This window comes from Podarcis cretensis (assembly GCF_951804945.1).
Source record: "Podarcis cretensis genome assembly, chromosome: 7".
In the NCBI taxonomy this organism is placed as follows: Eukaryota; Metazoa; Chordata; class Lepidosauria; order Squamata; family Lacertidae; genus Podarcis; species Podarcis cretensis.
The window spans coordinates 52,239,217-52,252,354 of NC_137176.1; the positions used below are offsets into that span (position 1 = coordinate 52,239,217).

The 13,138-nt window shown below is 41.5% G+C and overlaps 1 protein-coding gene across 1 annotated transcript in view; it reads right to left on the reverse strand.

The window, feature by feature from the left end:
* Positions 1-13,138, reverse strand: part of PRKDC (protein kinase, DNA-activated, catalytic subunit) — an 84,611-nt gene that overhangs the window by 19,181 nt on the left and 52,292 nt on the right. Inside the window, exons 58-72 of the mRNA XM_079982597.1 lie at positions 12,816-12,987; positions 12,002-12,217; positions 11,557-11,669; positions 10,058-10,189; positions 9,531-9,710; positions 7,418-7,632; positions 6,183-6,321; positions 4,950-5,138; positions 4,123-4,347; positions 3,759-3,867; positions 3,176-3,287; positions 2,667-2,856; positions 2,306-2,480; positions 1,985-2,175; positions 486-666 (exon numbers count right to left, since the gene is read on the reverse strand). Of these exons, the coding sequence (XP_079838723.1) occupies positions 486-666; positions 1,985-2,175; positions 2,306-2,480; positions 2,667-2,856; positions 3,176-3,287; positions 3,759-3,867; positions 4,123-4,347; positions 4,950-5,138; positions 6,183-6,321; positions 7,418-7,632; positions 9,531-9,710; positions 10,058-10,189; positions 11,557-11,669; positions 12,002-12,217; positions 12,816-12,987 (2,539 nt within the window). The remainder of the gene's footprint in view (positions 1-485; positions 667-1,984; positions 2,176-2,305; positions 2,481-2,666; positions 2,857-3,175; positions 3,288-3,758; positions 3,868-4,122; positions 4,348-4,949; positions 5,139-6,182; positions 6,322-7,417; positions 7,633-9,530; positions 9,711-10,057; positions 10,190-11,556; positions 11,670-12,001; positions 12,218-12,815; positions 12,988-13,138) is intronic.

Below are 13,138 nucleotides of genomic sequence, written 5' to 3' on the forward strand. Positions count from 1 at the left end.
AAGTCATTATAAAGAGTGCAAGCCAGAAGGGCATGTGCCACCGATTCAGTACTGCCATTTCCACAGGGACATAAGCATTTTTCGTTTGGAATCGTCTCTCAAGTACAGCGGAGGGCAATACATTCAATCTTGCAAGAGTAAAAGTGTCTATATTTTAGAATTGATAGGTGAATAACGTGTTATTTTCTGATGATGTAAAACCACCATGAGTTGATTTTACTTCTTCAGTTTTGGTTAGGGAAAACATTTGTAGGAACAGATCATTGTGGTAAGGGATGATATGTACCTTATCAGAACAAACATGAAAACTAAAATCAAACCTGATGTTAGATATACTAGCTCTCATCATTATCAAAACGTTCAACTGGGGTAGATTTAACTGTCCAAGAAGAATGCATCACTGTGGCCTTAAATATATACCCACCCACCAATCTATCTTTGTCATAGCTGCATAACTGGCATGAACAACCCCTCTTTTATCTCACCTGCTGAGCTTTCTTCTTCCTTCCGGAGATGACTGTCACAGAAATTAGCCAATGTCATATAAGCATCTATGACACCCTTTGTATCTATGTGTTCAGATGAGATGGACTGTACCTCTTCTTCAGCTTTCCTTGCAGCCTTGCTGAAGCATTGGAACGCCCTCTTATTCAAACCTGCTATAACCTGAAATTACAACAAATCAGAAATCCCAGAATCAAGTTCAAGAGTCACAGAAGTGGGCACTTAAATTTAGAATCTAAATAAAAGCATGTTAAGGCAACAAGATTATAAATGATTTCTTAAATCAAGACTACAAAGTGCTTTTCAGGCAGACAGATACTAAGGCACAGGCACATAAATAGGAGGCAGGAGGAAAGAAAAGGTTCAAAGAAGGAAAGCAGGAACAGCTTAAAAAGTGTGATACAGAATTGTTCATGGCCAGAGCACATTCCTCAACCCCCCTCCCCCGCCCCCAAAAAACCTTGGGCTGTGGAAGTGTGCCCTCCTGCTGCTGCCAGCACCTAGAACTTGGGCCAGTAAATAAAATCAGTTGATAGAAATTAAAGTATGTACAACTGGAAAATACCGTTTCATGCAATGCAAAAATTAACTTACGGAGATTCATTGCTACGAGATGTGATGGCAACCACTGTGCTGCATTTGTGAGATTCTTAATGGCATCTGGCTACTGCTAGGAACAGCAAGGAGGAGGAAGATGGAGAGCACAGGAGAAACGTCATCCCTGCAAGTCCCTGCCTATTCCCGCTACAGGTATGGGGAGGCAGAAGCCTTAAGATGAACCAGTGCAACATAAAATTCACTGGTGCAGAGAGTGCCATCCAGAAACCAGTAAGAGGATTTCATGGCATGGAATTAGTAAGTTCCACTGAAATCACTATAACATTTTATTATTATATAATAGATATGATATAAGCCAGTGGTTTTCAACCAGTGTGCTGTGGCACCCTGGGGTGCCTTGAATGATGGTCAGGGGTGCTGCGGGCAGGACTGGCCTCTGTTCCTCTTTCATTCCCTCCATTCCTCTGATGCCCTCTTGCATCTCTGCCTGTTAAAGGCTTGCACAGCTGTTTGTTGCAACAGCTCTAGTGACAAGCTCCCCAGCTGAATGGTGCCTCTGGGGCTGGCCAGGGGGTGCTTCCCATGCTCCTGGGGTAGGGAGGCAGCTCAGAGACCAGAGGCGGCAGCTGCAGCTGCCCAGAGGACTCCTAAGGAGAGGGGAGAGGAGAGGAGGCTGAGGGAAGACTCCACAAGGGAGGGTGTTTGAAAAAGCGTGAGAGGCTGCCAGCTCTGCAGGCAAGGGGTGACATAACTGGGCTCCTGTGCCCTACAGGCGTGCCGCAGAAAGAATGTAGTTGGTCAAGGGAGCCGTGGACCCAAAAAGGTTGAAAACCTCTGAGATAATTGATTAGGGCAAGAAAGAAGAAAATCAAGTTGTACCTTCAGTCACTTGTTTAGCAATTCTGAGAGAAAAAGAACTTACCTTTTCAATATTATCAGGCTTTTCTCCTGAAAGCACTAAGACCTTTTTAGCTTTCTCTTCCTCGATTTGGTCAAGACACCCTGGATCCTTGCAAAGGGCACTGGCCATGATGTGGAAAGTGGTACCCAGGAGGTGGTTTTGGTTGCGGTAGGTTAAGGCACTGCTGCTCAAGCTGCCCAATTTATCCTCATCTGTTGGACCAAACATTGTAAAACCGACACTCTGTTACAAATATGATATATGCAGAAAGCACAGTTAAGATCCTCTCTTAACCAAGCACGATTGCATTATGCATAGTAGACCCCTTCATGAAACACATACCTAGAAGGGAGGTGGTTTTGAGTACTGTAAGTATTTGTTCAGGACTACTCTGGCTTCGGCTTCGGCTGTGGCTGAAGCGACAATAGCTGTGGTTCCATCTCACAAGCCAGTCTTCTCTTGTCTTAGAATCTGCATGCAGGTCCTTCAGAAGTTTCATGGCTACCGAGAAGCTGTTCTGCATTAACATTTCAAAGGGAGGGTGTGTGGAGAGAAACATCAGTAAAAAACAGCAAAGGATATGGAGGAAAGGCAAATCTATTCAATATGAAGGTAAGAAAAGGGAAATAGAAGCATGCATTATCCAAATCTACTTTTTATGTTTTTATAATGGATTAAGGGCTGCTAAACAGGACATAGGCACCTGTTTCCTGGCACTCTCTATCATTTTCATTTTCATGGTAAATTTGCAGTTTCTAATCAGTGAGTGTATATCTTCATCCTCATGGTCCACTTCCATTTTGAAACTAGCATCTTCCCCTCCATCCACTTCTATACTGTCTTCCAGACTCGTTTTAGGAAGTCTCTCCTCAATTTTGTCAAAAAAGAAACATCTGCAGAAACATAAGGAAAATAATATAATGTTGACAGAAACAGAACTGGAACCACAGAAGACATTTCAGTCCTTACTCTTCTTTTTCTATATGAAAAGTTGGAAGAGAAGGAATATGCATTAAATAAACAACTGAATGTTGTGGGTATATAACATGCAAAACCCATCCTTGAACTGTCATGACTGTCTATCAACAGAAATGATTAATTACAGAAATAGTTGTAGACAGTGCAAGAACAATTTCACTGGGAACATATTAAATGACTGAATGTTTAATAGATATATGCAATCACAGATAATCAAGATCAACCTTTATTTACCGATTTGTAATGATATCATCCCAAATGTTCATAGGATCCATTTTGGTATCTGGATATCTGTTTGTCCAAATACTAAGAAGTCTCTTAAGTGATGCCTGAGAACCTATATTACCTAAGAACCGTTTGTTGGAGGAAAGAATACAAAGTTTAAAAATTACACCTGCAACCTGATAATGCAGCATAAGAAACACGTCAAAATCCTAAATAACTAGCATGGCCAGTTACTGATGTTGAATTGTTTGTATGCATATTTGTTTTATAAACAGGAGTTCAGTGGAAGCTGGTTCTGTCAGCTTCCGGAATGTCAAAACAGGTCATGATGTGGCATAGAAGAACAGTAGTTTAAAACAGAAGAGTAGCTTAAATACAGAAATACACTTGGATCAGAACAAAGTGATAAAAAATCCTGTAGTAGTAGCCACTATCAAGAAAAGGTGACATCCAATATCATTATAGCTATTCTGTACATTTTTGTAGGTGCAAAATGAAAGATACATACCTCCGAGTTGGGATTAATTTCCCTCCAGATTTACAAGTCTACTACAACAATGTGAAAGCACTGCATGAAGTTGAAAAAACTTACCTGGCTTGCCTATAAAGTTGACAAAGTCCTGTATTTCTGTTAAAGCCTGAACGGACTGCAGCTTGGTCAGTCGACTCTGGTGCAACAGTGAATCGATATTGGAATAGTTCTGTGGAGTAGACAACATTTCCATTTGAATTCCTGTACAACAATTAGTGTATTTTCCTTTATGCTATGCTTTTCCTTACACATTCTGCACTTAGCAAGCCCTGATCATCTCAGGGAATCAAGACTTTAAACCTGAACCCATTTTATCCCCTCTTAACTCCCAAGGAGGCAGTGGAGAGTGACATAATCCTGCAGTAGCAATGAACTTTTATCAGTTATCTACTGACTTTTCACACCAGATGTATGTGATCCTTACCTGCATGAAAACCTGCATAGCGTTATTGACATAATATTTGGCTCTGTCAAAATCATCCTGTAGAATGTAGAGAAGACTCAACTCTTGGCTGTAATACATTTCTATTAGAGCTTTCTTCTGTTCAGTCTTCATAGCTTCATCAATGAATGTTAGTAAAGACTGGTCATTAGCACCATGAAGGAGAAGCTTCAATTTGCTGCGAATTATGTATGGCAGATAGGTTTCCTAAAGTGGTGGGAAATTGAAATTAGTTTTATTACATTGAAATAGCATTCATGACCTGATTGCATTATCTTGGATTATATTTCACTTAATTATATTTATATTAAAACTTTAATGTCCTCTGCTGCATTTGGTGCTTTCGTTTAATATATTAATACATACTAACAGTGAGATTCTTACACACAAGACTAATATTAGGTTGAGAGCTCTTCCCACAGGGAAGGACCAAATGACACATTACACAGCAGGTCCATGACTGATCTCAAAACCCTTTTTTTTAAAGAAAAGAATGAAAATAAATTGAAACACAGCTGGTACTAGGGTAGCCAGTTTTTCTGGAGCAGCAGCAGGGGGAGGAAAATACTTAACTCCCCCCCCCCCGCAGCGCACGAACACACACACACACACACACACACACACACACACTTGCATACTCAAACCCCACAAACCCCAGAAGCTGCCGTTAGACCTGTCGTAGGAAAACACAGAGATGAATCACAAATCTCCATTATTGCATGCAGTTTGGCCCTGACATATAAGCAGACAGATGCAATGAACAAGTGCAACGTAGCCAGAATGGAAAATATATACGTATGTTTGAAAACCTGATAAAATGGATCACTCCATGTTTTATTTAGGTCTGAGGGCTGTCCATTATCAATGTTTACAGTCGAACAGTATTCCAGAGACTTCCATTCTGTCAAGCGGTTGTAACATTCAAGAGATGCAAGCTCCCAAAAATCTTTTTCCGCTTCTGTTGGTTCCTCATCAGGCCAGTCTTGCATAGAAAGTGCCTATAGAAACAAATGCATGTGTATCTCAGTGATTAGCTAGTCATTTATCTGTACACAATTATGAATTCATAGCCAATTTGCTCTTCCATAACAGTTTTGATACCTGTGCAAAAACAACAACACCGCGTGACCTAGGAGCAAAGGAAGCTGCCGAATACCAAGCCCAACCATTGGCCCATCTAGATGACAACCGCCAATGCTGATTTTAGACAGGCATCTTTTCCAGCTGCACCTAGAGATGCCAAGGACCTTTTGGCATGCAAAGCTTGTGCTGCATGCATGAAAGACAGCCCCTCCCATAAAAGCAGAACTACCAGTCATATAATATTTCTGGATAACTGCCAAAATGGAGATGCCCCTTTAACAAAACAAATTTTTTTTTTAATACAGCAACACTCCTTTGTATTTAAGCACATCCAACAATATATAGACTAACAAGGTAATAGACGAAACACTGAAAGCAAACTGTTAACTAATGAAAGAAAGGAATAATAAGAAGAGAACTCAGGAAACCACCTCAACCAGTTTAAGCAGGGAGGGTGTCTGGCAACAGGAAGGGTGGTACACAAAATGCACCCCTCCTTTGTTTCTCTGGCCCAACACCAGGAACAATCCCTGAAATTAAGTTCTCAGAATGGCTTCATGGGAGGGCTGATAGAATTCCTATCAATGGGATTCCCCACCACCACACACACCCTGCACACCCTGCCCAGCCTTCCAACCTATGTTGGTGTTGCACCAATTACTCTGACCCTCCATTAATCAATACTCTGAGTACACCTTAGGGGTACCTTAGAGGTCAGTAAATCAAACTCTCTTCTACCTCTGCTAATGACTATAAAGCTGCATTGAAAAGCTTTCAAAGTCTTAACACATTTATGTGCAATTCATGCCTCTCCTTTTCCTCAGTCATGAAGAAAATTATCCTGGCTAAAGCAGAGAAATGATGATTTGAAGAACCTTTAAAAAATCCATATTCAGCCTGAACAATTACTTATTTTTTCTTCAGATACTTGAAAGCAAGACTTCGTATGAAAAGCATACCTTATCATATTGCTTCGCTGCTTCAGCATAATCGTTTTTTGCTTCTGCTAATAGAGCTTTCTGAGTAATTTCCTTAGTGTCAATCTTTCCACTAAAAATAGCCCGCAGAACATCATAATCTCCAACTGATCGATAAAGCCTAGAAAGCGGGGGGGGGGGGGGGGGAGTCCAGGATACAGCTGAATGCTTATTGCTTAAGTACATGTTATCCTAACTTCCATAAGCAATGGCCCCGAGGTCATTTCAAGCATGTATGTAAAATCGTGTAAAATGGGGAGCACCCTGGAGCACCCTCCTCAACCAAGCCCCTCCAACCCTCTGGCCCTCAAGAGCCTGAGCTGGGCCATCCCAGCTCTCGTGCATGGGGAAGCTTCTGCCCTGCACGCGTCAGCTGGGCCAGCTACACTACCCCTCCATTTCCCGCATGTCAGAGTTGGTTGAACATTTCTGGGTACCACTTCCAAGTACTTGGCATGTGTGTGCATGGTCACAAACAAAGAGAATGCACATAATTGGCACGTTGCTTGTATTTTTATGTGATTATTTCACATCTTCTTTCAGAACCTGTCTTCCCCATCCCCAAATACATTAAATTTGATAACCATTGCAATCAACAGATGGTGCTGACTCCCTTCTGTTCACTGCTGCCTGCATTGTTTTTCTTGCTCTGGTGTCTTTGCAGGTAATCAAGAAGGATAGTTTGTCATCAGCTACTGAAGACATCATTGCACAAACAAAAATGTGGACAGCAATGAAGAGAAGTGAAGAGAGTAGGCTAAAAAGTAGCACTGTTTATAGAGCAGCGGGAAAGATTCCATTGAAGGTTTTTTTAGAAGCTCCAAATGACTTAGAAGTGGTGAAGGTTACACTAGGGTGCTTGGGGAAGGTAGGGGAGTTCCCCCTCATATATATTTACACATATACACCACACAGAATTTGGGAGGGGGTTGTCCCTGAGGACCACCCAAAACCTCTTGGCAGTCTGTATACACCCCATGGTTTAGCCACCCCAGGGCAGCTCAAAGTAACCCAGTGAGTATCACTGTTGAGTAAACATTAGAACCTGGGTTTGTTTTCAGTCCTAAACCAACAGCGTCACTATTGAGAAAATGCTAATTCAATAGGTGATATATAGGTGGCAAAAATACTACTACTTATAGTTTTTTTTTATACAGTCAGTTTAAAAAACATACCATACAGTAACGTAACTCTAGAGGGGAAAGAAAAAAACTTACTTGGCAAGTTCAATCCATTTGATGACATTGGGTGAAAGTTCTGTCTTTCCACGCATCCTTTTGGAGGGTGGCTCCTCCTCCTCCTCCGGGGAAAGGTGAATTAAAGATTGTTCAAGAAGCAGGATACCCACTGGCTGCTGCAAACTTGCTAAGCAGCTAGTGCTCACACTTGAAGGGCTGAGGTCCAGCAGCTCTCTGTGTTGGTAGCTCATTTCCTATCGCACCAAACCCATAATTAGCTATTGGAATTACTTTGAGGTTAGCTTAATATGTAGTGTTTAATAAGCCATGTCTCTCTCTCTCTCTCTCTCTCTCTCACACACACACACACACACAAAAAATTTTAATCCAGCAGCCCCCTCTGTTATGTCTAGAACTAGGACAACTTACTTATGTCTTGACATCATAATATTGTGCATTTCCCTAGCCTCAGTTCATATTATTATTAGCTGCAGAGACAGGGAGATGTAGAACACTGTCATAACTGGACACAAGCAAATTGTTTTTATAGTGATTGTTTGAAATGCATCTCTGTTTCATTGGTGTGAGCCACTTTGAGCATGGTTTTTTGTTTTCTTTTTTGCATGTCTCCCAAGACAGATGGATGTTAACAGGTATACAAATAAAATGAATGAAAGAATGAAATACAGTGGTACCTCAGGTTAAGTACTTAATTCGTTCCGGAGGTCCGTTCTTAACCTGAAACTGTTCTTAACCTGAAGCACCACTTTAGCTAATGGGGACTCCCGCTGCTGCTGCACCACCGCTGCATAATTTCTGTTCTCATCCTGAAGCAAAGTTCTTAACCCGAGGTACTATTTCTGGGTTAGCGGAGTCTGTAACCTGAAGCGTCTGTAACCTGAAGCATATGTAATCCGAGGTACCACTGTAGAAAGTGAGTGAATGGAGCATGGCAGTTCCACACTAAACACCGTTGTCTATAAAGAAATTAGCCAACTAGGTAAATTTTATAATGTAGAGAACAAGAATTAAGGAAACTTCACAGACCAGTAGAAGGAAGAACTAGTACATCCCTGGGTAAATATTAACAAATTTAAGTAAGAAGGGTGTCATCTTTAATCAATTTTAGCTGGTGCTCATTTATATCTTCTGTAAAAGTGGTGGAAATTTTCTGGTCTGCTGGTGAAATTTGGCCCACCAGGCTGTTTTGTTCAAGTCACTTCAAATGACACAAACATGTGGGAAGCATAGCAGAAGGGGGTTTGGCAAGTTTCTTTGGAAAGAAAAAAATATGTCATCTTTCATTGGAGCATTTCTTTTTTTTCTGAAGTAAGTAGTTTGTTTTCAAAACACTTTCCCCACTGCCCTGAATACAAACTACTTCCTTTGTAGAGGGGGAAATGCTTCTGTGTTTGGGACATTTTGGGTCACTTTCCTCTGTGCAGAAACTTCAAAGGGGCTCCCTCTAACCGACCATCATGAGAAGAGAAGACTCCTTGGAAAAGACCCTGATGTTGGGAAAGATTGAGGGCACAAGGAGAAGGGGACAACAGAGGACGAGATGGTTGGACAGTGTTCTGGAAGCTACCAGCATGAGTTTGACCAAGCTGCAGGAGGCAGTGAAAGACAGGAGTGCCTGGCGTGCTCTGGTCCATGGGGTCACGAAGAGTTGGACACGACTAAACGACAACATTTGAGATGCGCAGGGGCCATGCTAATCTTCTTTGAGATGTGTGTCTTTAAAGGTGGTTGCAGTACAGCAGAGCTTTCCAAACTGTGTGTTGTGACACATCAGTGTATCAGCTGCAGTATGTAGGTTTGTCACGGAAACATTCCCCGCACTCCTCCTGGGGCTGGAAAGTAAAACTGAATTACTGTGTCACGAAATGATGCCTGTCTAAAAAGTGTGTCACCAACATGAAAAGTTTGGAAAGCTCTGCTGTACAGTGACTTCCTTTGAACTTTGACATATGTCAATATCATTATGAAGCCAGATAGTTGACAGGTGAGTGGGTCCACCCACCGGTCAAAGATGCCTCACGGTGGGTGGAGGGAATAAAGATCTGGCCAAAAAGGTTTCCTCCCAACCTGGTGTATATGCCTAAAAAGACAAAACAGGACAAAATTCAAAATGCAACGTAGAAAGCACTACCTGGATGCAAGCTATGAACGGTGGGAAATACAGCACAGATGTTGTCAGGAAGTGGTTGAAATCCTCAAGCAACTGCTGGACAACCTTGTTCTTCTCAGGCAGAGTTTTCATTTTCTTCATTTCTTCCAGAATTCCACTAAACAAACTGCTGAAAAGCTGTTTAGCCAGTATAGGGTCTCTCTGTAATTGACAATGCAAACAATGAATCCTTGGTACAACTGCACAGGTGCTTCCACAGAGAATCATGTGCCTCTTCTGCAACTGGAGCGTAGAAGTTTACAGGAACAGCTTTACATTCGAGTACCTTACACCAGGCATCCCCAACCTGCGGCCCTCCAGATGTTTTGGCCTACAACTCCCATGATCCCTAGCTAATAGGACCAGTGGTCAGGGATGATGGGAATTGTAGTCCAAAACATCTGGAGGGCCAAAGGTTGGGGATGCCTGCCTTACACAAATTTTGAAATTTCATTTACCGCAACTGTGTTACCAAAAAGCAGTTAAAAAACACAGATAAAAGAGCATACCTGAGCTACGCCCTGCAGAGGGGTAATAAGACTGCTGTATTCAATCTGGATGTCAGGAAGGTCGCCTTGCCTGTACTTCCTGTACAGAGTGACCTGAGCATCATGTTTCATCTTTAGCTGGGTTTTAATTTCCTGCAACAATAGATAACTTCTGAATTAGTTTTGACGTGAAAAGGGGGAAAAACAGCTTATCATACAGTAACATTGAGAATGGATTACTACATTGAGCATGTAACACCTTTGCTGAGAGAGCTATATTATTGGCTGCTGATATGCTACTAGGCCACGGGTTAAGGTTCTGCCAGCTGCATACAAAAGCCATAACCAACTTGGGACCAGGTTACTTGCAAGATATTCTTGGGCCCTATATACCAGTTTGGTCACAGCAGTCATCAGGACAGGCCATCCTAATGGCATCTGATTCCCCCAAGGTCCACTCCATAGTACTTAGAGCAGAATCTTTAAGTGCTGCAGCACTTGCCTTGTGGAATTCCCTCCCTGGGTATATTTGACACTGACTATGCTACGTTTTCCAACGCCTGTTAAATACTTCCTTATTTAGACAAGACTTTCCAGATGATTAACCCAAGCCATGAATCCAGATCACTGATATGGACTGTAGAACTGTATTTTTATACAGCTTTACTATATCACTGATGCTTTAAAAAGCTCTGATATTTTCTATTATGTAAAGTAATTAATAAATTTCCAAAATAGATAAATAAATAAATAAATAAATAAATATACATCTCCTTTTTGTGGATCCTGCAAAGGGAGAGCTGACCACTCAAGAATGTTGATACAGAAAATGCATGACCTCAAGTTTAAGTCACATATTCCAATTCTTCCCAAAAGTTCAATTCTAAGGTTTAGGCTTTGAGCTGAACTACATCAAGTAAGCAAGAAGAGCCCTGGATTGTGACGAAGAAGAGCAGAACTCAGGGAATGCATTTGCTTCAGAGTGGGTAAGACATGAAATGGGGTTTGTGTGTGTTCCTCTTCACTCAGGAAATATATTAGGCTAATGTGAGTGGCCCTGAGTTACTGGAGCAAGTGGGGCACACCTGCCCCAGGCAAGGGTAGCTTCCTCCACAAGTCAGCCAACTTCTGTCCTCAGAAAAACCTTGATAGGCAAGCTTCCTGATCAGCTTTGGAAAAGGAAGCAACAAAACAGAAAGATCATAACACAATCTCCTTGGGGGGGGGGGAAACCCCAACATCTCACATTTATTTGAGAGAGAAAAAGAATGGAGCTTTGATATTCCAGTCCCATCTCCGTAGTGCCTCACACTGTCAAGAGCCCAGCTAGATACTTCACCGCTTCTTAGGAAGGAGAGGAATCGTGTGCCTTGGTGGTCTCTCAACCCCACTGCTTATGGGGCACTTGAACAATCCGCTTCCTAGGCATGCGGGCACTCTGTTCCTAAAGCGGTACTTCAGTAGAAGCACTCTAAAAACAGTTTAGTATCTGTATATTATTTATACTATAGGAAACAAACCTTTTCTTTTTTCTGTTCAACAACGCCCTTCCTTGCATAAATCAAACTAAGCTTTTCTTTGTCTTTTAAGAACCGTCGCCTCAGTCTCAGAATCTCTGATCGTTCATCTATACCTAAGCAACAGAGAAGGAAAATTCTTTTTTAACTTATACATAAAGCTACTTTTTAATAACTTGCATACAACACTTTCCTAATTAAACAATGAGGTGGGAAAGTCTCACCCATAATATCATATAAGACCTGTAAAGGGATTTTGATGACATATGAACCCTTTGATTTAAGAACTTTCCTAATGTAAGGGCTTAAACTTTTGAAACCAATTTCTTCTGGTTGCTTGAGCAAAACTCATGTGTGATATTATGTAATTTGCTTAGCCTTAGATAATACAGAAGGCTTCTTCTAACTAAGGATCTAAGGGAGAAATCGCCATTAACAGCTGTGGTACCTTGAGCTTTGCTGTCCACCTCATCACCGGGCAAACCCAGCCTTTTCTCTCCGAAATTAGGACCTATAGGTTTGAAGGCGGTTCTGTGTGATTTGTCAGCTCGTTTGTTAATGAACAACATCGAAGATGACAGGGATTCAGAAGATGAAGGAAATCTGTATTCTGAAAAAGTGTCAACGCTGTTTCCTATCAGCCAGTTGAAAGAGCTTCTCCCACCTGAAAGAAGAAGAAAGCATTAATACTCACATATCTCTCCATTTAATATAATATGTGTTGCCCCCCTCTCCGCCACTACTTTTCTTTTACTTGCCTAAGCTACAACCAGAAATGGATGTTAAAGAAACAGAATATCAGGGGAAGGTTCAGTATGAAAACCGAAATACTTAATATTTTTAGTATATGAGGCCAAAGATTTTACACACACACACACACACACACACACACACACAAATAAATACAAAAGTATATGCAAGTACAGTGGTACCTTGGTTCCCAAATGGCTTAGCTGATGAACAAATCGGCTCACGAACACCGCAAACCCAGAAATAAGTGTTCCGGTTTGCGAACGTTTTTTGGAAGCCGAACATCCGTTTCGGCTGTCAACATTGTTTCTGGGGCCAATCAGCCAATCGGAAGCTGCACCTTGGTTTTTGAATGTTTTGGAAGTCGAAAAGACTTCCAGAATGGATTGAGTTCAAGAACCAAGGTATAAACCTCCATACACACAAGTTTTTGAATACACATGGAAGCATGAATTCCATACACAAACCCTTTAAAGTTTTTCATTAAATACTACTGCTTCAGGAAAACTTACTGGCATTTTGTGTGGGAGTAAATTCATACTGTTGCTGTGTAGCCCTTATCTGGCCACCCAGAGATCCTTCCTGTGAGCGATACCTGTTGGCATCCTGGGAAGCTTGAGACTCCACAAACAAAGGTGTAAGAACAGTACTTCGGTACCGCCAACTTGAGTCAATAGCAAAATCCTAGAAAGTAAAAAACAACAACAACCCAGAGCTGAGACCATCTTTGCCCACTGAAGTCATCTAATTTGATTCAGCTGAGATACCACTAAACTCAGTGGGACAATGGAATAAATGTGCCTAGGATAGGTTTACATGTGAAACTATTAGACAA